The sequence below is a fragment of the Rana temporaria genome, chromosome 5 (assembly GCF_905171775.1).
Source record: "Rana temporaria chromosome 5, aRanTem1.1, whole genome shotgun sequence".
Taxonomy (NCBI): domain Eukaryota; kingdom Metazoa; phylum Chordata; class Amphibia; order Anura; family Ranidae; genus Rana; species Rana temporaria.
The window spans coordinates 2,970,573-2,995,689 of record NC_053493.1 but is presented as its reverse complement, the minus strand read 5'-3'; the positions used below and the strand labels follow the sequence as shown (position 1 = coordinate 2,995,689).

The window sequence follows — 25,117 nt, the reverse complement described above, 5'->3', positions numbered from 1 at the left end:
GGGAGGCTTCCCATAAGATTTGGAGGGGGTCTGTGGAAATGTGTGCCCATTGGTGGGGTCAGGTACTGATGTTGGATGAGAAGACCTGACTCACCATTGGCGTTCCAATTCATCCCAAAGGTGTCCAGTAGGGTTGAGGTCCAAAGGTTGAGATTGTGGAGCTAGCTGAGGAGCACCTCCGAATTAATAGAAATTCTTGGAAACTCCAGTTGCTTTAGGAACAGCGATCACCTAATTGGTGAAGGACATAAGCAAGGCCAACGAGTTTCTAGGGGCTGCCCCTTCTTCAGGGCTGTGGTAGTCTTAGATCGGTTTGTTGCGGGGACTGCATTCTGTGTACTGATATCCGTGTTCTGAAGAATCTGTTGTACCCTCAGCTATACAATCCCCTAATCCTCTGAGAAGACTTTCCACAAGACCTTGGAGGGTGTCTGTGGAAACTTGTGCCCAGGTCAGGCACTGATGATGGATGAGAAGATCTGACTCACAATCGGCATTCTAATTTATCCTAAAGGGGTTCAGTAGGGATGAGGTCAGGGCTCTGTGCAGGATACTTGTGTTCCTCCACACCAAGATGGTCAAACCGTCTCCATAAGGAATTGTTGGTTGAGAAGATCTGGCTCATTCCAGTTCATTCCAAAGGTGTTCAGTAGGGATGAGGTCAGGGCTCTGTGCAGGACACTCAAGTTCCTCCACACCAAACTGGTCACACCGTGTCTTTATGGAGCTGGCTTAATGGGCCTGACCATTACACCTCTGTGAGTTTGTAGGCCATTCCATTGCAAAACCATGACCATTGGTATGGATTTGCACCAGTGGCGGTGCGTCCATAGAGGGCGCCACCCCCTCTCGCTCTCGCACCGCCACTGTATACAATACATAGATTCATGCATTGCATGAATCTGTGTATTGCCGCTGCCGCCGACTATTCAGATGGCCGCCCCCCTGGCGAGTGCCGGCCATCTGAATAACGGCAGCTGGTTGGCTGTAGAAGTGCCTATCAGAGCCAGCGGCTTTCCGATTACAGCCATCCGGCTTCCAGATGCTTATCCAAGGGACGCATGGGGGGTACGTTCCTTGGATAAGACTTGCAGGCGTCTCAGCCAATCGGGTTCACCGGTTCTGGCTAAAGCGTCATCAAGGGTGGGAGAAGACATCGAGGGACGGTGGAAGCAGGATGGCCGACCCCAGAAAGGTAAGTGCCAGGCGGGGGGAGGGGGCATTTTACAGGGCACAGTGGCAGCATTTTACAGGGAACAGTAGCCACAATTGCTGGGCACAGTGGCGACAATTGCTGGGCACAGTGGCGACAATATTGCTGGGCACAGTGGCTACAATTGCTGGGCACAGTGGCGACAATATTGCTGGGCACAGTGGCTACAATTGCTGGGCACAGTGGCGACAATTGCTGGGCACAGTGGCGACAATATTGCTGGGCACAGTGGCTACAATTGCTGGGCACAGTGGCTACAATTGCTGGGCACAGTGGCGACAATATTGCTGGGCACTGTGGCGACAATATTGCTGGGCACTGTGGCGACAATTGCTTGGCAAAGTGGCGACAATTGCTGGGCACAGTGGCGAAAATTGATGGGCACAGTGGCGACAATTGCTGGGCACAGTGGTGACAATTGATGGGCACAGTGGCGACAATTGATGGGCACAGTGGTGACAATTGATGGGCACAGTGGTGACAATTGATGGGCACAGTGGCGACAATTGATGGGCACAGTGGTGACAATTGATGGGCACAGTGGTGACAATTGATGGCTCAGTGGCGATAATTGCTGGGCACAGTGGAAACAATTGCTGGGCACAGTGGTAACAATTGATGGCACAGTGACTGCGTTTGATGGCATGGCACAGTGGTAACAATTGATGGCACAGTGACTGCGTTTGATGGCATGGCACAGTGGTAACAATTGATGGCACAGTGACTGCGTTTGATGGCATGGCACAGTGGCGACAATTGATGGCACAGTGGCGACAATTGATGGCACAGTGGCTGCATTTGATGGGCACAGTGGCTGCTTTTGATGGGCACAGTGGCTGCCTTTTGATGGGCACAGTGGCTGCCTTTTGATGGGCACAGTGGTTGCAATTGATGGGCACAGTGGCTGCCTTTGATGGGCACAGTGGTTGCAATTGATGGGCACAGTGAGGCTGCAATTGTTTTTTTTTTTGTTTGTTTGCGCCCCCCCCCCCCAAAAAAAAATTTGAGCACCAGCTGCCACTGATTTGCACTAACATTTGGAGGTCTGCATACATTTGGCCATATAGTACATGCGATGGTCTGGTGTCCACAACCCTTTCACCATAGAGTGTAGTAGTAGTAGTGTTGGTAGTAGTAGTAGTAAGAGTAGTAGTGTTGGTAGTAGTAGTAGTAGTAGTATTGGTAGTAGTAGTAGTAGTAGTAGTAGTAGTAGGTCACTTTTCATACAGTACTTGGATTAGCAATGAAACATCTTAAACATTACAGAACAAGTCCAGTTGGGGGAGGGTGGCACAAACAAACAAACATTTTTGAAAAAAAAAACATCAATTGCAGCCACTGTGCCAAACACAGCCACTGTGCCAAATGTTGCCCCTGTGCCATCAAATGCTGCCACGGTGTCATGTCATACACAAGGCTATGGACTCCACTATGACCACACAGATTGGCTCAGTGTTGTCACGTGGGAGTTAAACATATCATATACTCCTCCATACCTGGGAATTATCTTTGTCTCCAGACGCTTATCAGAATGACCGGAGAGCAAAGTATATTCTGGGAATGAGCAAAGTACAGGTTGGCCTTGAGCCCCTTTTGGGGGCCATAACTGACATTCAGGCCACAGTGTACTTGATAGAGAACATCATGGGCGGCGCCGCAGCTCAGTATCTATTGTAGCCCCCCAGCCAGCCTACTTCTTCTGGTCTTCTTGACCTCTAGCGGCCGGCGGCACGGACCTTGGCGGCAAAAAATCTGGAGAAACAGAATTTCCCGGGACATTTCCCCGGCAAACGATAAAATCGGGAAAAGGGTCTAAATCCCGGGAATGTCCCGGGACAGTTGGCAAGTATGGAACATGTCCTTCTCCACCGATTAGTAAAATAAAGATAAACAGCTGCAAACCAACAAGAAGCAAATCAAGTCATCTAACACTCAACTTGCTTATCTAACCTTGCAGGTTCAGACAATCTCTTTTACACCCTCTGTGCAAGAATTACAAGTCCCAGCAGGTGCCCCAGCAGGCCAGTTGCCACTGTCTGGGACTTCCAAGCCCTCTGCAGACGGAGTAAAGTGTCTTCCCCAAACCTGGCTGCTTTTAATAGACCCACTCCAGTTAAGTGTACTGCATCTTTAAACTCAAGTGCAGATGTTGTTTCCTTGGCAACAGAGGGACCAACTATATTAGTGCATCTAATAATAGCTAGGCTTCATTTGAAAAGTGTTTCTCTTTGTGCCACCGAGGTGTGTTTACCTAGAAGATGTCAATTGCTGGGCAAAGCCTTCAACCCTTCGTTATGAAAACAGATGCATTTATTTTAGGTAGAAGGGGGGGGGGGGATTGAGCCTCTACTCCCCCCCCTACTTTATTCCCCCCCCCCCCCACACACCACAGATGTTCGAATTCCACACAAAGAAGTATACACGGTTTATTTCAGATGCAAGCCGCACAGTCCGTGCGTTTCACATTGCGAGGAAAACACGTCCGGCATAGCAAAAAGCCTCCCGTGAAACTATTTACAGTGACCCTGCTGATACAAGAACCATAAAACAAAAAGCTGAATTAACACAAGAGGATCTTCATTCATGGCGAAAAATAATAATAATAATAATAATGTACACGTGTTCTCGCGCAGAGCACCAATCCAGGACACCAGATTCTCCAGGCCACCTCCTAGGCCTTGGCTTGGCGTCGAAACAACACCACCTTTTGACCAACAGAGTTCGACTTTGCAGGCCTGTTGACAGCATCAAATAATCATTAAATTATGTTCTACGGTAACACATGTCAATGTTTTCCAAGTTTGGTGACCTCTCAAGAGATCACCAATGATGACGGCTCAGAAGAGCACCACATTTTGTATAATAGACAACTTTTCCTTGCCAATTGAGTTAAAAAAATATATATTTTACTATTACTCAAACCAAAGGCCCCAGGGGACCAGAGATACGTCAAACAAATTGCCATTGGACCAATATTTACCAAAATGTTGCTCAGCGGTAAACGATGACCACTCCTCAAACCAGAGACCACAAAGGACTAGAGATAAATGACAAAAAAAATGGCATTTGACCAAGATTTACCCAAATTTTGCAACCCAGTAAATGGTGGCCACTCTTTAAACCAGAGGCCACAGGGGACTAGAGATAAATGACAAAAAAACTGGCATTTGACCAAGATTTACCAAAATTTTGCACAGCAGTAAATGGTGGCCACTCCTCAAACCAGAGGCCACAGGGGACTAGAGATAAGTGACAAAAAAATTAATATTGCACCAATATTTACCAAAATTGTTCACCCCAGTAAATTGTGGCCACTCCTTGAACCCAAGGCCGCGGTGGGCTAGAGATGAGTGTGCAACAACTAGTGGTGGACTAAAATTTACCAACATTTTGTTTTGCACCACAGTAGAGGGTGGCCACTCCTCAAATCAGTGGCTACAATGGGCTAGAGACAATTGACCGTATAATTGACATTGGACCAAAATTTACAAAAAAATTGCACCCCAGTATTAATGGTGGCTGCAGTGGGCTTGTTCCAAAAACTTGGCAGCGGACCCAAATTTACCCAAATTTTGGAACCCCAGTAACTGGTGGCTCAGAGGGAAATAGCCTTTTACTGTTTCTTGTGGCTCCTCAAACCAGAGGCCCCAGGGGCTAGAGATAGATGACCAAATAATAATTGGCATTGGACCAAACTTTATCAAATTTTTACACCCCAGTAAAAGGTAGGCACTCCTTAAACCAGAGGCCACAGGGGACCAGACATAAGTGACTGAAAAATTGACATTGGACCAATATTTACCAAAAATTTGCACCCCAGTAAATTGTAGCCACTTTTCAAACCCAAGGCCGCAGTGGGCTAGAAAGAACTGTGCAACAATTAGTGGTGGACTAAAATGTACCAACATTTTGTTTTGCACCCCAGTAGATGGTGTCCACTCCTCAAATCAGTGGCTACAGTGGGCTAGAGACAAGTGACCAATTAATTGACGTTGGACTAAAATTTAAAACAATTTTGCACCCAAATGTCAATGGTGGCCACTTCTCAAACCAAAGGCCGCAATGGGCTTGTTCCTAAAACTTGGCAGTGGACCCAAATTTACCCAAGTTTTGGAAACCCAGTAACTGGTGGCTCAGAGGGAAATAGACATTTGCAGTTTCTTGTGGCTCATCAAACCAGAGGCCACAGGGGCTAGAGATAGGTGACCAAACAATTGGCATTGGACCAAACTTTATCAACATTTTGCACTCCTGTAAATGTTGGTCCCTTCTCAAACCAGAGGCCACAGCGGGCTAGGGATAAGTGACAAAAATGTACTTAGGATTAAATTTACAAAAATCTTTTACCCCAGTAAATAGTGGCCACTCCTCAAATCAGAGCCTTCAGGAGGCTAGAGATAAGTGACCAAAAATTGTCAGAGGACAAAACTTTACCCAAATTTTGTAACCCCTGTAAATGATGTCTCAGTGGGAATTGAATATTTCCTGTTTCTTGTGGCTCCTCAAACCAGAGGCTGCAGGGGACTAGAGATAAGTAAGGAATTAATTGACATTGGACCAACATTTACAAAAATGTTGCACCCCAATGTCAATGGTGGCCACTTCTCAAACCAGAGACCGCAGTGGGCTTGTTCCCAAAACTTGGCAGTTTCTTGTGGCTCCTCAAACCAGAAGCCCCATGGGGCTAGAGATAGGTGACCAAATAATTGTCATTGGACCAAACTTTATCAAAATTTTACACTCCAGTAAAAGGTGGGCACTTTTTAAACCAGAGGCCGCAGCGGGCTAGAGATAAGTGACAAAAATTGGTTTTGGATGAAATTTACCAAAATTTTGCACCCCAGTAAATGGTGGCCACTCCTCTAATCAGAGGCTGAATGAGGCTAGAAATAAGTGACCAAAAAATTGTCAGAGGACCAAACGTTACCCAAATTTTGTATCCTATTAAATGGTGGCCACTCCTGAAAACCAGAGGCTGTGGCAGGATAGAGATAATTGACAAACAAATTGGCTTTGGACAAAATTTATGGTGGATAAATGGTGGACTCTCCTTGACCAAAGGCCACAGAGGGCTAAGGTTAAGTGACCAAAACGTGCCTCTGGACAAAGATAATTGACAAGCAAATTGGCTTTGGACAAAATTTATGGTGCATAAATGGTGGACTCCTCTAAACCAAAGGCCGCAGAGGGCTAAGGTTAAGTGACCAAAACTTGCCTCTGGCCAAAATTTCCAAAATGTTGCACCTCTGTATATGGTGGCCTCTTCTCAAACCAGAGGCCACATAGGTTAAGTGATGCAAACTTGCCTTTTGACAAAATTTACCAAAATGTTGCACCCCAGTAAATAGTGGACTCTTCTCAAACTAAAGGTCGCAAAGGGCCAAGGTTAAGTGATTAAAACTTCTGCAAAATTTACCAAAATTTTACACCTCAATAAAATGGTGGCTTTCCTCAAACCCAAGGCCGCAGAGGGCTAAGGTTAAGTGTCTGGACAAAAAAATTACCAAAATTCTGCACACTAGTAAATGTTGGACTCTTCTCAAACCAACGGCCGCAGAGGGCTAACCAAAACATGTATCAGGACAAAATTTACCAAAATTCTGCACCTCATTAAATGGTGACCTCTTCTCAAACCAGAGGTTGCATAGGCTGAGTGATGAAAACTTGCCTTTTGACAAAGTTTACCAAAATTTTGCACCCCAGTAAATGGTGGCCACTTCTCAAACCAGAGGCTACATAGGGCTAAGGTTAAGTGATTAAAATTAGCCTCTTGCCAAAATTATGCACCTCAATAAATGGTGGCCACTCCTCTAATCAGAGGCTGCATGAGGCTAGAAATAAGTGACCAAAAAATTGTCAGAGGACCAAACGTTACCCAAATTTTGTATCCCAATAAATGGTGGCCACTCCTGAAAACCAGAGGCTGTGGCGGGATAGAGATAATTGACAAACAAATTGGCTTTGGACAAAATTTATGGTGGATAAATGGTGGCCTTTCCTCAAACCCAAGGCCGCAGAGGGCTAACGTTAAGTGACCAAAACTTGTCTTTGGACAAAAAAATTACCATAATTCTGCACACTAGTAAATGTTGGACTCTTCTCAAACCAACGGCCGCAGAGGGCTAACCAAAACATGTATCTGGACAAAATTTACCAAAATTCTGCACCTCAATAAATGGTGGCCTCTTCTCAAACGAGAGGTTGCGTAGGTTGAGTGATGAAAACTTGCCTTTTGACAAAGTTTACCAAAATTTTGCACCCCAGTAAATGGTGGCCACTTCTCAAACCAGAGGCTACATAGGGCTAAGGTTAAGTGATTAAAACTTGCCTCTTGCCAAAATTTACCAAAATTATGCACCTCAATAAAATGGTGGCCTTTCCTCAAACCAAGGGCTGCATAGGTTGAGTAATGAAAACTTGCCTTTTGACAAAATTTACCAAAATGTTGTACCCCAGTAAATAGCGGCCTCTTCTCAAACCAAAGGCCGTGGAGGATTAAGGTTAAGTCACCAAAACTTGCCACTGGCCAAAATTTACCAAAATTCTGCACCTCAATAAAATGGTGGCTTTTCCTCAAACCAAGGGCTGCATAGGCTGAGTGATGTAAAGTTGCATTTTTTTACAAAATTTACCAAAATGTTGTACAATGTAATAGAGGTCTCTTCTCAAACCAAAGGCCGCAAATAGCTAAAGTTAAGTGACCAAAACTTGCGCCTGGACAAAATTTACCAAAATTCTGTACCCCAGTAAATGGTGGCCACTTCTCAAACCAAAGGCTACATAGGGCGAAGGTTAAATAATGAAAACTTGCCTTCGGACAAAACTTACCAAAATTGTGCACCCCAGTAAATAGTGGCTTCTTCTCAAACCAGAGGCCCCAAATACCTAAGGTTAAGTGACCAAAACTTTCGCCTGGACAAAATTTACCAAAATGCTGTACCCCAGTAAATGGTGGCCACTTCTCAAACCAAAGGCTACATAGGGTGAAGGTTAAATAATGAAAACTTGCCTTCGGACAAAACTTACCAAAATTGTGCACCCCAGTAAATAGTGGCTTCTTCTCAAACCAGAGGCCCCAAATACCTAAGGTTAAGTGACCAAAACTTGCGCCTGGATAAAATTTACCAAAATGCTGTACCCCAGTAAATGGTGGCCACTTCTCAAACCAAAGGCTACATAGGGCGAAGGTTAAATAATGAAAACTTGCCTTCGGACAAAACTTACCAAAATTGTGCACCCCAGTAAATAGAGGCTTCTTCTTAAACCAGAGGCCCTATAGGGCTAAGATTCAGTAATCAAAACTTGCCTTTTCACAAAATGTACCCAAATTTTCCACCCCCCCAATAAATGTTGGTTCAGTAGAAATCGGACAGCTCCTGATTCTTTAAGGCAAGAATTAATTTGCAACAAATTTACCAAAATTCACAAAAACACAACGCAAATATGCAAAGCGTAAAAAAAGTGAGACAATGCAACAGTGCAACAAATCATTACATAAGGCTCCACCATGCCGTAATGCATTAAGCTTTACTACGCTCTAGTATATAAAATACACAATAAAAACAAACCGCAGCGGCAACAAATCCAATTTCAATTGCAACACCAACACACAGAAAGGAGGAGGAGAGACTGGAGGGGGGGGGGGGAATCACGCTGGTTGCATACGGCATATTTTTATGTCTAAGTTTTTCAGCGCACACCGTTTTTTTTCTTTTACAAAAGACTGAACACCCACACAAATACACACACAACCTTTCACCTCCTGCTTGCGCGCAGATTACTGAGCAGCGTCAGTCCCCTCGTTTTTTTTTTTGCTTGTTTTGCCGCTCGCAGCGGCCGTTCCTGATCAATGTTTTTTTTTTCCTTGGCGGTCGTGGAGCAATGCGACCAACAGAGAGAGAGAGGCAGGGGAGGTGACAATAGGAAGTCGAGGGGATACAATGTATCAATGTAGTAATTGACACACATTCTAAAAAGGACAGGGCCGTTAACTCTTTCACAGCTGGAGGTGCCGAGGGAAAGGATAAAAAAAAAAAAAAAGGGGGGGGGGGGAAATGGGTGATGCTGCATCGCCGCCGAGTCTACAAAAGGTCTGACCCCGTTGCAAGGTTAAACACTGAACGGCACGGCGATGGCATACTCCAAAAAAAACAAAAAAAAAATCGAAAAGCATCTTTTTTTTTTTTGCGTTTCTTTTTATCTTTTTTTATTATTAGAGGGAGAGAGACTTACCATGTCTGAACTGAGCTGGGATAAAATGGCGAAGCTGGATAAGCGATCACACAGGCATTTAGTATGAAATGGATCCACGGGGATCGTGCGGCAGCCTTTGAAGGACCAGGAGCCCAGATTAGAGGATCTAGAAGAAGGGGGGGGGGGGAAGAGAGAAGAAAAAAAAAAAGGAGACAAAAACGGAAGAGATTGTAGCACCAACAATGATAAATAATCAAGGGATGGGCGAGAGCGGGGAGCATCAACATAATCTGCCGCTATATATAGTACTACATGGGGGGCGAGGAGAGAGGATAGAGGTGGGGGGGGGGGGAATAATAAGAGATAGAAGTGTAAATACAACAAAGAGATGACATACCGGATTGTTATGGATGCTTTTGGGGGGGTGGTTCACATTGAAGAATATAAAACAGACGATAGAGATATAGCAGAGAGGAGGGAGGATGGAGGGGGGGACGGGAGGGGGGGTCATGGGTTTGCACTGGAGTGATGGGAGCTCGGGACGCAGGGGGGGGCGATATAATGAATGAATGAAATGTGACGGAAGGGTGTGAATGGTGGGTGGGGGGGGTTTCCAAAATTCAAAAGGGGGGGTGGGAATAAAATGGACGCATGCAAATTGATCAGGTTGGCCTTAATGGTGATGTCTGGACGGCGCTGGATGTGCAGGGAGGGCAGCTGGAGAGGAGAAGAGGAAAGGGGGAGCTACAATTGACAGTCGGAGCAGAGAGAGAGAGAGAGAGAGAGAGAAGTTTAAGATGCTGAGTGGGGGAGGGGAGGTCGGATTATAGTGAGCGTCAGGAAATTTACTGACAGTCAATAATAATAATAATAATAATAATAATAACATGCTGCCACAATAACACACAATTTAAAGTTTTGTGAATAGAAAAACAGTTTCTAGGAATTGTCCTGTGATTGGAATAATAATAATAATAATAATAATAATAATAATAACAATAACCATAACAACAAATAATTACTATCATTTATAGCATTCCGCAAACTATCCTGGTATATAACTTTATCATTGCACTCAAACAATAAAAAACACAATACATTTAATCATCATTTTAAATAAAGAACACATTATTATTATTATTTAAATATAATATTATGAATTGAAGACGACTACTACTACTACTACTACTATCAATAATAACAATAATGATAATCTTAAACATTTTCTATAGCTAACTCTGAAAAAGTTGCAGTGATAATTATGTTACTATATAATTATTATTATTCTATTTATTTTAAATAATAATAATAATAATAATAATTTTTTCACATTCATTATAGCCATGAAATTGTTTTACATAAATACATACCGTATTTATCGGCGTATACCGCGCACTTTTTTGCCCTGAAGATCAGGGCAAAATTGTGGGTGCGCGGTATACGCCGATACCCGCGCCGAGTTTGAATACTGCGCCGACATATACCGAGCGCAGTACACTCGTGTATTGTCGGGCAGTCTCGGGTCCTCTCGTGCTGACGTCCTGGACGTCAGTGCGAGAGTTGCCAAGCCTGCCCGACAATACACGAGTGTACTGCGCTCGGTATATGTCGGCGCAGTATTCAAACTCGGCGCGGGAAACGAGCGGGGAGGACGCCGCAGAAGGACGCCGGACCCGACGAAGAGGACACCCGAAGCCGCAGACGAACGCGGTACCCGACGAGGCCGCCGATGGATGCCGCGCAAGACACCAAAACTGTAAGTACAAAAAACTTTTTTCCACAGGAATTCGGGGCAACATTAGGGGTGCGCGCTATACCCCGATAAATACGGTAATTAAATACTACTACTACTAATAATAATAACAACATGCTGCCACAATAACGCACAATTTAAAGTTTTGTGAATAGAAAATGAGTTTAATGTCTGACATTTCTAGCAATTGTCCTGTGATTGGAATAATAATAATAATAATAATAATAATAATAATAACAATAACAACAAATAATTACTATCATTTATAGCATTTTGCAAACTATCCTGGTATATAACATTATCATTGTACTCAAACAATAAAAAACACAATACATTTAATCATCATTTTAAATAAAGAACACATTATTATTATTTAAATATAATGGGGTAGATCCAGAAAGAAATACATTGGCGCAGCGTTTCAGAGATACACTACGCCGCCGTACCTTACCTGGCGCATTTTCGAATCCTCAGTGAGTTCGCGCCGTAAGTTACGGCGGCGTAGTGTATTTCTGGCGGCGGATTTCAAATTGGGCGGGTTTCATTTAAATGAAGCGCGTCCCCACGCCGAATGAAATGCGCATGCGTCGTTCCTTAATTTCCCGCCGTGCATTGCGCTAAATGAGGTCGCTAGGACGTCATTTTTTTTAACTAAGACGTGAGCTACGTCCATCCCGATTCACGGGCGACTTACGCAAAAATTTTAAAAAATTCTAATTTCGACGCGGGAACGACGGCCAAACATGGCAAGTCTACCTATACGCCGCAAAACAGTAGCTTTAACTATACGCCGGAAAAAGCCGACTACAGACGACGTAAGAAAATGCGACGGCCGCGTGTACGTTCGTGGATCGTCGGAAATAGCTAATTTGCATACCCGACGCGGAAAACGACGCGAACTCCACCCAGCGGACGCCGAAGTATTGCATCTAAGATCCGAAGGCGTACGAAGACGTACGCCTGTCAGATCTAACCCAGATGCCGTCGTATCTTGGTTTGAGGATTCAAACTAAAAATACGACGCGGGAAATTTGAAAGTACGCCGGCGTATCAGTAGATACGCCGGCGTACTTTGTCTGTGGATCTACCCCAATATTATTAATTGATGACTACTACTACTACTATTATTATTATTAATAATAATAATGAAAATCTTAAACATTTTCTATGGGTAACTCTGAAAACGTTGCAGCGATAATTATGTTACTATATAATTATTATTCTATTTATTTTAAATAATATTAATAATAATAATAATAATAATAATATTTTTTTCAGATTCATTATAGCCATGAAATTGTTATTACATGAATATATAATTAAATACTACTACTACTAATAATAATAATAACGATACAAATTGTGCTTAAGTAATATTAATATTTGCCAGTACCGTATATACTCGAGTATAAGCAGAGTTTTTCAGCACATTTTTTTGTGCTGAAAATGCCCCCCTCGGCTTATACTCGAATCACCTTTTTGCGCCTGATCTCCTGGATTTTAAGGACCCGGTACTGGCCGGCCGTAGGTCCCCTGGACCCCAAACTTGGCACACATGTAGCCCCACTCTTTCTCTACAAGTGTGCAGTTTGTTGTCTGGGGGACCTACGGCCGGGGAGCACTGATTTTTCAAAGCCGGGCACCCCTTCCATAGACTCCCATGTTAAATGTCAGTCTAGGCACGGGCACAGTGAGGCGTGGACACAGTGAGGCGTGGGCACAGTGAGGCGTGGGCACAGTGAGGCGTGGGCACAGTGAGGCGTGGGCACAGTGAGGCGTGGACACAGTGAGGCGTGGGCACAGTGAGGCGTGGGCACAGTGAGGCGTGGGCACAGTGAGGCATGCAGATGGACACCCTATAGAGTCAATAAGATTTCCCAGTTTTTTGTGGTAAAATTGGGTGCCTCGGCTTATATTCGGGTCGGCTTATACTCCAGTATATACGGTAGTTTTTTTAGGTTCATTATAGCCATAGAATTGTCATAAAAAAATGTACCGTATTTATCGGCGTATATCGCGCACTATTTTCCCCTTAAAACAAGGGGAAAATCGTGGGTGCGCGATATACGCCGATAGCCGCTTCCCGCGCTCAGTTTGAAATCCTGCGCCGACGCATAAACGTCACAGAGCGTGAGCGCGAGCGACGCCGAGCCTTGCCGAATGTACCCGAGTGTACTGCACTCGGTATATGCTGGCAGAGGCGTTCGAACTGAGCGCGGGAACTCGACGTGAGGCGCGTGCTGGAGAAGCCGGGAAGACACCATCGAGGCCGCAGACGGACGCCGAACCGGACGATGGACGCTGGGAACACACCAAAACTGTAAGTAATGCAATCATATAACATTTTTTTTTTTACAGGAATTTCGGGGGCACTTTGGTGGTGCGCGGTATACGCGGGAGCGCGTTATACCGCGATAAATACGGTATATATATATATGAGGTGAACAGCATGTCATTGAGTGCAGTGATGCAATCAGCCATCCAGAATTGCTGCACTTAATATTTATTAAAAAATACAAAAACTCAAATAAAAAGTTACAAATATCCAAAGTGTCCCATCTGATTTATATCTCTCTATCTCTCTATCTCTATCTCTATCTATTATTTACCGGTGTAACTTCTGTCAGAACCATTATAGTCGTTAAAAACATTAGAATAATAATATTAATAATAACACCACCTTAGGTCTGGCGCACACCTGTGTGTTTTGCGGTGCGTTTTCAGTTTTGCACAAACGCACTGCAGACCTCCGGGTCACGGTCACATCTGTGTGTTTTCAACTGGTGCGTTTTTTTTTGGAAAGGGGCCAGCGACTTTTTGCCCGCAGCAGATTGCGTTTTTTGGTTCCATAGTCTTCCATGGAAATGCAGCAAAAACGCAAGAAAAAAATGCAGTGCTTGCGTTTTCCATGCGTTAGCACTGCCCTGCATGAGACACAGACACCTCCCATGAGCGCAAAATGCATAAAAAACGCAAGGCTAAACACACTAGGAAAACACAGCAACTGCGACCTGCATAGGTGTGACCCTAATCCAACAAAAAATATATATTAAAATGTACTAGTAATTTTTTTTCAGGTCCATAGAATTTTTTTTTTAATTATTATATTACAGACTTATTATAAAAACTATATTTAAAATAATAAAAACCAGCAGAACTTTCAGAATCATTAAAGTCATTGAAAACGTTATAGTATTATTAATAATGATACAAATAATAATAATAATAATAATAATAATACAAATAATAATAATAATAATACAAAATATAATAATAACAAGTGTAACTTCTTTCAAAATCATTAAAGTCGTTAAAAACTTTATAATAATAATAATAATACTCAGAGTAACTTCAGAACCATTACAGTAATTGAAAATGTAATAGTAACAATATAATAATAATTGTTATTATTATTATTAATTGTATTATTATCATAAAGCTTTCAATAACTTTAATGATTCTGAAAAAAAAGTTACACGGGGTATTATTATTATTATTATTATTATTATTATTATTATTATTATTAATAATAATAGTATAAAGTTTTCAATGACTTTAATGATTCTGAAAGAAGTTACACTGGTTATTATTATAATTTGTATTATTTTTATTATTATTATAACAACAACATTAATATCATTAATAATAAAACTATTAGTAATATTAATAGTAATATTTGTTGTTGTTATTAATATTATTATCATTGCTATTATTCATTTATTATATTATAGACTTATTATAAAAACTATATTTAAAATAATAATAAAAACCAGCAGAACTTTCAGAATCATTAAAGTCATTGGGGTAGATTCAGATAGAATTTACGCCGGCGTATCCATAGATACGCCACCCCAATAATCTGTATTCAGAAAGCAAGATACGCCGACCTTTGATGAACAACAAATCCCAGCATGCACCACAAAAGCAGCTCCTAACAGAGGTGGGGACTTCTGCTGGAATGTGGGAAGTAGGACAGAATAAGAAGAAGCCTCAGCAAATAAGTGGCCAAAAAATGTATTAATTAAATAAATATATTATAGCAATATTATAAAAAATATTTTAAATAATAAAATAATAATAATAATAATAATAATAATAATAATAATAGTTGTTGATGATAATAATAATAATAATAATAATAATAATAATAATAATAGTTGTTGTTGTTGATAATAATAATAATAATAATAATAATAATAATAATAATAAACGATTTAAAATAATAATAATAATAATAATAATATTGGTATTATTTTTATTATTATTATTTTTAATAGTTTTTATTATAATTACTGTTATTATAATTGTTGTTATTGTTATAAAGTTTTCAGTAACATTGGTAATTATTATTGTTATTATTATTATTATTATTATTAATAATAATAAAAATAATATAATTATTATTTAATTATAATATTATAGTAATATTTTAAAAAATGATTTAAAAGAATAATGATAATAATAGTTGTCGTTGGCAATAATAATAATAATAATAATATAATATTGTTATTATTTCTATTGTTAATAATAATAATTAGGGTAGTCCCGATACCGATACCAGTATCGGTATCGGGACCGATACCGAGTATTTGCGGGAGTACTTGTACTCCCGCAAATACCCCTGATACCTAAATAGAATACTTGACCCATCCAACCAACCCCGCCGCCACCGCCGTCGCAACGAATGCTGCCGCCGACCCCGTCGCATAGCGCAACGCCGCCGCCGCATGGGTTAAACAGCGTGCGGGGAATATCACAGCTTTCATTTGAATAGCTGTAGTATTTCCCGCCGCGACGCGTATAGACACTCCTCCCAAGCAAGGGGGAGTGTCTATACGCGGCGCAGCGGGGAATACTACAGCTATTCAAATGAAAGCTGTGATATTCCCCACACGCTGTTTAACCCATGCGGCGGCAGCATCTAGGTATGGGGGGACATGGCTGCATATGTGGGGGACATGGCTGCATATGGGGGGGGGACATGGCTGCATATATGTAGGGTACATGGCTGCATTTGTGGGGGGACATGGCTGCATTTGTGGGGGGACATGGCTGCATATATGGGGGACATGGCTGCATATGTGGGGGACATGGCTGCATATGTGGGGGGACATGGCTGCATATATGGGGGACATGGCTGCATATGTGGGGGGACATGGCTGCATATATGGGGGACATGGCTGCATATGTGGGGGACATGGCTGCATATATGGGGGACATGGCTGCATATGTGGGGGGACATGGCTGCATATGTGGGGGGACATGGCTGCATATATGGGGGACATGGCTGCATATGTGGGGGACATGGCTGCATATGTGGGGGGACATGGCTGCATATATGGGGGACATGGCTGCATATGTGGGGGACATGGCTGCATATATGGGGGGGACATGGCTGCATATGTGGGGGGGACATGGCTGCATATATGGGGGACATGGCTGCATATGTGGGGGACATGGCTGCATATGTGGGGGGACATGGCTGCATTTGGGGACACATTTAAAAAAAAGTATCGGTATTCGGTATCGGCGAGTACTTGAAAAAAAAGTATCGGTACTTGTACTCGGTCCTAAAAAAGTGGTATCGGGACAACCCTAATTATAATATTAAAAAAAATATTATTACTATTATTATAATTGTTGTTATTGTTATAAAGTTTTCAATTGCATTGGTATTTATTATTATTATTATGATTATTTTTATTATTAATAATTTATTGTAAAATTATGCCTATACTGAACACCCTAATAAATTCTAGCGCACAAAGCCCCTGTGATTCAGGTTTCACTTTTGATTAACAACAAATCCCAGCATGCACCACAAAAGCAGCTCCTAACAGAGGTGGGGACTTCTGCTGGAATGTGGGAAGTAGGACAGAATAAGAAGAAGCCTCAGCAAATAAGTGGCCAAAATGTTTTATTAATTAAATAATTATATTATAGCAATATTATAAAACATATTTTAAATAATAAAATAATAATAATAATAATAATAATAATAATAATAATAATAATAATAATAACAATACCAATACAAATATTGTTATTATTATTAATAATAAAAATAATAGAATTATTATTTAATTATTATATTATAGTTATATTATAAAAAATGATTTAAAAGAATAATAATAATAATAATAATAATAATAATAATAGTTGTTGTTGGCAATAATAATAAATATAATATTGTTATTATTTCTATTATTAATAATAATAACAAAAATTATTATTACTTACTACTATTATTATAATTGTTGTTATTGTTATAAAGTTTTCAATTGCATTGGTAATTATTATTATTATTTTTATTATTAATCATTTATGGTAATGTTATGGCTGTACTGAACACCCTGATAAATTCTAGCGCACAAAGCTCCTGTGATTCGGGCTTCACTTTTGGGGAACAACAAGTCCCAGCATGCACCACAAAATCAGCCGCAGCTCCAATGATTGGCGGGGACTTCTGCTGGAATGGGGGGAGCAGGACGGAATCAGAAGACGTCTCGGCACATTTATTATTGCTCGGTGACTCCGGTAATAATATCACTTTGTAATACAACAACCAAAATAAAAACAAATCCCAGCGGCCGGGAACAACCAATAGGAGCCTCTCTCTCATCTCCTGATGTTCCTGGAAATGCTGATCAGCGGCGCCTTCCTCGTCTCTTCTACTTTTTACGTATTTCTCCCTTTTATATAAAGGAACTGGAAAACCCAGAGAGAAAAATCAACCAAAAAAATAAAAAATAAAAGAAATCTAATTAGCGGCCTACAGGAGGGACTACAAGCTCCAGCCTGCGCCCCAGTCTAGGTCGGAGCTACGGGAAGCCGGTCAGAGGCCTAGGAAGAAGCCAGAAATGCTGGGTGGGGGAGGAGCAGACGGGATGAAAGCCGTCATCAATAAATCTACAGCCGATCAATAACAATAACATCGGCTTGTGCTGCCAAAACCCATCCAGAGTCATAAATACAGAAACAGTTACAGTCCCGGATCTTTTATTACATTCTACGTCAGACGGTTTAATCTTCTGCGGCACACGCAGCTAATGCAGCACACACGGCACCTGCAGCATACGCAGCTAATGCAGCACACGCGGCACCTGCAGCACACACAGCTAATGCAGCACACGTGGCACCTGCAGCACACGCGGCACCTGCAGCACATACAGCTAATGCAGCACACGTGGCACCTGCAGCACACACGACACCTGCAGCACACTCGACACCTACAGCAAATGCAGCACCTGCAGCACACGCAGCACCTGCAGCACACGCGGCACACGCAGCTAATGCAGCACAGGCAGCCCAAGCAGCACACGCAGCTAATGCAGCACATGCGGGACACGCAGCTAATGCAGCACACACAGCTAATTAATGCAGCACACGCAGCTAACGCAGCACACACGGCACCTGCAGCACACGCAGCTAATGCAGCACACGTAGCTAATGCAGCACAATCGGCACACGCAGCTAATGCAGCACACACGGCACACACAGCTAATGCAGCACACGCAGCACACACATTACACACAGCTAATGCAGCACACAGCTAATGCGGCACACGCAGCACACACAGCTAATGCAGCACACGCATTAAACACAGCTAATGCAGCACACACAGCTAATGCAGCACACGCGGCACACACAGCTAATGCAGCACACGGGGCACACACAGCTAATGCAGCACACGTGGCACACACAGCTAATGCAGCACAGGCAGCTAATGCAGCACATGCAGCACACACAGCTAATGCAGCACACACAGCTAAGGCAGCACACGCAGCTAATGCAGCACACACGGCACACACAGCTAATGCAGCACACGCAGCACACACATTACACACAGCTAATGCAGCACACAGCTAATGCGGCACACGCAGCACACACAGCTAATGCAGCACACGCATTAAACACAGCTAATGCAGCACATGCGGCACACACAGCTAATGCAGCACACGCGGCACACACAGCTAATGCAGCACACGGGGCACACACAGCTAATGCAGCACACGTGGCACACACAGCTAATGCAGCACAGGCAGCTAATGCAGCACACACAGCACACACAGCTAAGGCAGCACACGCAGCTAATGCAGCACATGCGGCACACACAGCTAATGCAGCACACGCAGCTAATGCAACACACACGGCACCTGCAGCACACGCGGCACACACAGCTAATGCAGCACACGCAGCTAATGCAGCACACACAGCTAATGCAGCACACCCGGCACCTGCAGCATGGAGATCTCTCTCTATATATATTATTTTTTTATTATTTTTTTGCCTCTTGTGTGTTGAGAATTTTGCAATAAAATGCACCATCTCTTCTCTGGCAATCCTCGGTGTGATCCGGGGTCCGGGCTGCATTGCTTGATGCAGGTTGTTGGTGTGAAGGAGCCCCAGGAAGAACCCGGACCCTAAAGAAGTAAACCCATCCCTAGTGCTAACAATTGTTTATAAACAAAGCCATGTGGTCACCATCCCTGCCATGTCCTGATGATTGCATGGCTTTGTTTATAAACAAAGCCATGTCCCTGCTTCCTAGCTTTATTGGTGAAGGACCCCTCTAAGGACCCCAGAGCGAGCTACACCAGTAACCCTCATCTCTAGTGCCAACTGTAACTTGTGTTTATAAACAAAGCCATGTGGTCTCCCTCTCAGCCCCAGCCTGATGATTTCATGACTTTGTTTGTGTAAACAAAGCCACGCCCCCCCCCGTGTTGTTCACGTTACAGGTGCAGGTGGTCTCTAAATGATCCCTCAAAGAATCCCCCACCCTAACCAACTACAACAGTAACCCCAGTACCAACTACAACCACTGGCCCGGATTCAAGAAGCAATTGCGCCTGTGTAACCATAGTTACACAGCGCAATTGCTTACTTGCCCCGGCGTAACGAGTGCTCCTGATTCAGGAACCTCGTTACGCCGACTGCAGCCTAAGATATGCGCGGCATAAGGCTCTTATGTCCGCATATCTTAGGCTGCATTCTAGCGATGGCCGCTAGGTGGCGTTCCCGTTGTGGTCAGCGTATAGTATGCAAATTGCATACTAACGCCGATTCACAACGTTACGCGAGCCCTGCGTACGCAGTTTACGTAGTTTCCATATGGCGTTTTTCGCGTAAGGCTGCTCCTGCTATTAGCAGGGGCAGCCAATGTTACGTATACCCGTCGTTCCCGCGTCGCAAAATTTCAAATTTACGTAGTTTGCGTAAGTGATTCGTGAATGGCGCTGGACGCCATTCACGTTCACTTTGAAGCAAATGACGTCCTTGCGACGTCATTTGCCGCAATGCACGTCGGGAAAGTTTCCCGACGGAGCATGCACTTTCCGATCGGGAACGCGCCTAATTTAAATGATTCCCGCCCCCTGCGGGATCATTTAAATTGCGCGCGCTTACGCCGGGCAATTTTGCCGGCGCGCCCTCGCAATTTACGGAGCTACTTGCCCTGTGCCTCCGTAATTTATGCGCAAATCTTACTGAATCCGGGCCACTGTGTTCACTTATACCTAAAGCATAGTAAACTGTGTTTATTTGGGGGGGGGGTGTTGTCAGGTTGGCTGTATGGGATCAGGATGAGGAGTGGGGACAGGGTGCATGTCATATTTACCAGCCCCTTCCTTTGCTAAATGAACACGAGTGATCAGTACCACTCACTGTGTTCATTCATACCTGAAGCATAGTAAACTGTGTTTATTTGGGGGGGGGGGGTGTTGTCAGGTTGGCTGTATGGGATCAGGATGAGGAGTGGGGACAGGGTGCATGTCATATTTACCAGCCCCTTTCTTTGCTGAATGAACACAACAAGTGATCAGTACCACTCACTGTGTTCATACATAACTGAAGCATAGTAAACGGTGTTTATTTGGGGGGGGCTGTGTGGGGCCCCCTGGTTTCTAACAGCAGTCCTCTGAAGGGCAGCGTGTCTCTGTTCATGTTGGGGAAGTGTGCGGTTTTGTGTGATCGTGGTCAGGGGGGGGGGGGAGGGGGGGTGTCATGCGATTGGCTTATTGGCCAGTCCAGTCCTCCAATCCCCGTCCAGCCCATGTGCCCGGATCTCATAGGAGATCTCATAGGAAGTCAGAGACGTTCGGATGAGGAGACGGAGATTTTTTTGTGCATTTTAATGAAGGATGAATCACCTGGAATGTTCATCCGCCCCCAGAGAGCCGCACATCCCCCACATAGGTGACAACGGCGTGGGCACAATCCAGAGACCGCGCCGATCTTCCCTTATCGGCATCATATCATCCGCCTGACTTCACCACTCCGATATCCTCCCACTCTACTGACCCCCCCCCAATCCGTACCCCCCCCCCCCACACACACACACACACAGAGCCATATATATATACTGGGTAGATAGATGGATAGATAGATAGATAGATAGATAGATAGATAGATAGATAGATAGATAGATAGATAGATAGATAGATAGATAGAGAGATAGATAGATAGATAGATAGATAGATAGATAGATAGATAGATAGATAGATAGATAGATAGATAGATAGATAGATAGATAGAGAGAGAGAGAGAAGAAAAAGAAGAAACAAAAATGATGATGATAATAATAATTATTATTATTATTATTATTATTATTATTATTATTATTAGTAGTAGTATCAGATAGATAGATAGATACTATGGGGCAGATCCACAAAGCGAGTACGCCGGAGTATCTACTGATATCTACTGATACGCCGGCGTACTTTCAAATTTCCCGCGTCGTATCTTTAGTTTGAATCCTCAAACCAAGATACGACGGCTTCTGGCTTCGATCCGACAGGCGCACGCCTTCGTACGCCTTCGGATCTTAGATGCAATACTTCGGCTTCCGCTGGGTGGAGTTTGCGTCATTTTCCGCGTCAGGTATGCAAATTCGTTTTTTCCGTCGATCCACGAAGGTACGCGCGGCCGTCGAATTCTCTTACGTCGTCGCTACTCGGCTTTTCCCGGCGTATAGTTAAAGCTGCTATTTTGCGGCGTATAGATAGACTTGCCATGTTAAGTATGGCCGTCGTTCCCGCGTTGAAATTTTAATTTTTAATTTTTTTGGCGTAAGTCGTCCGTGAATCGAGATGGACGTAACTCACGTCTCAGTTCAAAAAATTACGTCGTTGCGACGTCATTTCGCGCAAAGCACGGCGGGAAATTTCAAAACAGAACATGCGCAGTTCAATCGGCGCGGGGACGCGCTTCATTTAAATGAATCACGCCCCCTAATTGCCGATTTGAATTCCGCTGCCAGAAATACACTACGCCGCCGTAACTTACGGCGCAAAATCGCTGAGGATTCGAAATTCCGCCAGGTAAGGTACGGCGGCGTAGCGTATCACTGATACGCGGCGCAAGTGTAAATATCCGTGAATCTTGCCCATAATTTTTAGTCTCATTTGAAATGACAAATTATTAAAATGAAAACCTTTTTATGTACAATAGATCTTTTTTTTTTCTTTTTCTTTTTTTTAAAGCTAAGGCTGGTCAAAATATATATATATAAAAATATATATATATATACACACAGTATAGAAAATAAAATGATTTTTGCAAAACAATATTGACAAAAGAAAGCCGGGTTTGTCTTTGCAAAATACGTTTTGTATTTCTTATCTTTAATAATGACAAACCCCATATCCAATACACAGGCCCATAGTGTAATGCAAACATGAAAAAACAGAATATATATATATATATATATATATATATATATATGAATAAAAAAGAATCGGCAGAAAAATAATAGCTAAGGGGAGAAGGGGAGGAAGGGGTTGAAGAGGAGCTTCAGTTCTTCATAATTTAGCTCCGATCCCTAAGCACTAATGGTCTATGGACTAGGTACTGCGGACAATAGGTACTATGGACCATGGACTATGGACTATGTACTAAGTAGCATGGACTATAAACTATGGTATGGTAAGCTGTGGTACTATGGACTATTGGACTTTCAAATACAATGTAAATACTAAGGACTTTGGACTAGATAATATGGTCTAGGTACTATGGTCAATAGACTATGAACTAAGTATAATGATCTAGATACATATAGACTATAGACTATGGACTAGGTACTATAGACTATGGACTAGGTACTATGGACTAGGTACTATAGACTATGGACTAGGTACTATAGACTATGGACTGGGTACTATAGACTATGGACTAGGTACTATAGACTATGGACTAGGTACTATAGACTATGGACTAGGTACTATAGACTATGGACTAGGTACTATAGACTATGGACTAGGTACTATGGACTAGGTACTATAGACTATGGACTAGGTACTATGGCTACTGTAGGTACTAAGGACCCTGGACTAGGTACTATAGACTATTGACTATGGACTAGGTACTATGGACTAGGTACTAAGGACCTTGGACTAGGTACTATGGACTATAGACTATGGACTAGGTACTATGGACTATAGACTATGGACTAAGTACTATGGACTAAGTACTATGGACTAGGAACTAAGTACTATAGACTATGGACTAAGTACTATGGACTATAGACTATGGACTAAGTACTAGGGTCTAGGTACTATGGTCTATAGACTAGGTACTAAGGACCTTGGACTAGGTACTATGGACTATAGACTATGGACTGGGTACTATGGTCTAGGTACTATGGACTAGGTACTAAGGACCTTGGACTAGGTAAAATGGTCTGTGGACTATAGAATATGGACTATGGACTAAGTAGCATGGACTATAAACTATGGTATGGTAATCTGTGGTACTATGGACTATTGGACTTTCAAATACAATGTAAATACTAAGGACTTTGGACTAGATAATATGGTCTAGGTACTAAGGACTATAGACTATGGACTAGGTACTATGGACTATGGACTAGGTACTATGGACTAGGTACTATAGACTATGGACTAGGTACTATGGACTAGGTACTATAGACTATGGACTAGGTACTATGGACTAGGTACTATAGACTATGGACTAGGTACTATGGCTACTGTAGGTACTAAGGACCCTGGACTAGGTACTATGGACTATAGACTATGGTCTAGGTACTATGGTCTAGGTACTATAGACTATGTACTATAGACTATTGACTATGGACTAGGTACTATGGACTAGGTACTAAGGACCTTGGACTAGGTACTATGGACTATAGACTATGGACTAGGTACTATGGACCTTGGACTAGATACTATGGACTAAGTACTATGGACTAGGAACTAAGTACTATGGACTATAGACTATGGACTAAGTACTATGGTCTAGGTACTATGGTCTATAGACTAGGTACAATAGACTAGGTACTATGGACTAGGTACTAAGGACCTTGGACTAGGTAAAATGGTCTATGGACTATAGAATATGGACTATGGACTGAGTACTATATACTATGGACTAGGTACTGTAGTGTAGGTACTATGGACTAGGTATTATAGTGTAGGTACTATGGACTAGGTAATATGGACTAGGTACTATGGTTTAGGTACTAAAGATTATAGACCAGTCATCTCCAAACTGTGGCCCTGGGGCCGGATGCGGCCCTTTGCTTGCCTTTATCTGGCCCTTGAGGCAATTATTCCTGCCACTGACACCAACCAATGGGGCATAATTCCTGCCACTGACTAGGTACAATGGTCTAGGTACTATAGATTAGGTACTATGGTCTATGTCCTATGGTCTAGGGACTATAGACCATGGACTAGGTACTACGGGCAATAGGGTAGGTACTATGGACAATGCCCTATAGTCTGGGCACTATGGAATATGGGACGTTGCACTAGAGACTTGGGATTTTGGACTAGGTACTATGGACTACTCTACTGCGGGCGATAGGGTAGGTACTATGGACCATGGTCTAGGTGTTATGGACTATGGTCTAGGTGTTATGGACCATGGTCTAGGTGTTATGGACCATGGTCTAGGTGTTATGGACCATGGTCTAGGTGTTATGGACCATGGTCTAGGTG

At 42.9% G+C, this 25,117-nt stretch overlaps 1 protein-coding gene across 2 annotated transcripts in view; it reads right to left on the bottom strand.

The window, feature by feature from the left end:
• The window catches only part of ADGRB1 (adhesion G protein-coupled receptor B1), a 735,432-nt gene that overhangs the window by 170,851 nt on the left and 539,464 nt on the right, over positions 1–25,117 (bottom strand). For both annotated transcript variants that reach the window (XM_040352071.1, XM_040352072.1), the window contains exon 18: positions 9,446–9,572. In XM_040352071.1, the coding sequence (XP_040208005.1) occupies positions 9,446–9,572 (127 nt within the window). The remainder of the gene's footprint in view (positions 1–9,445; positions 9,573–25,117) is intronic.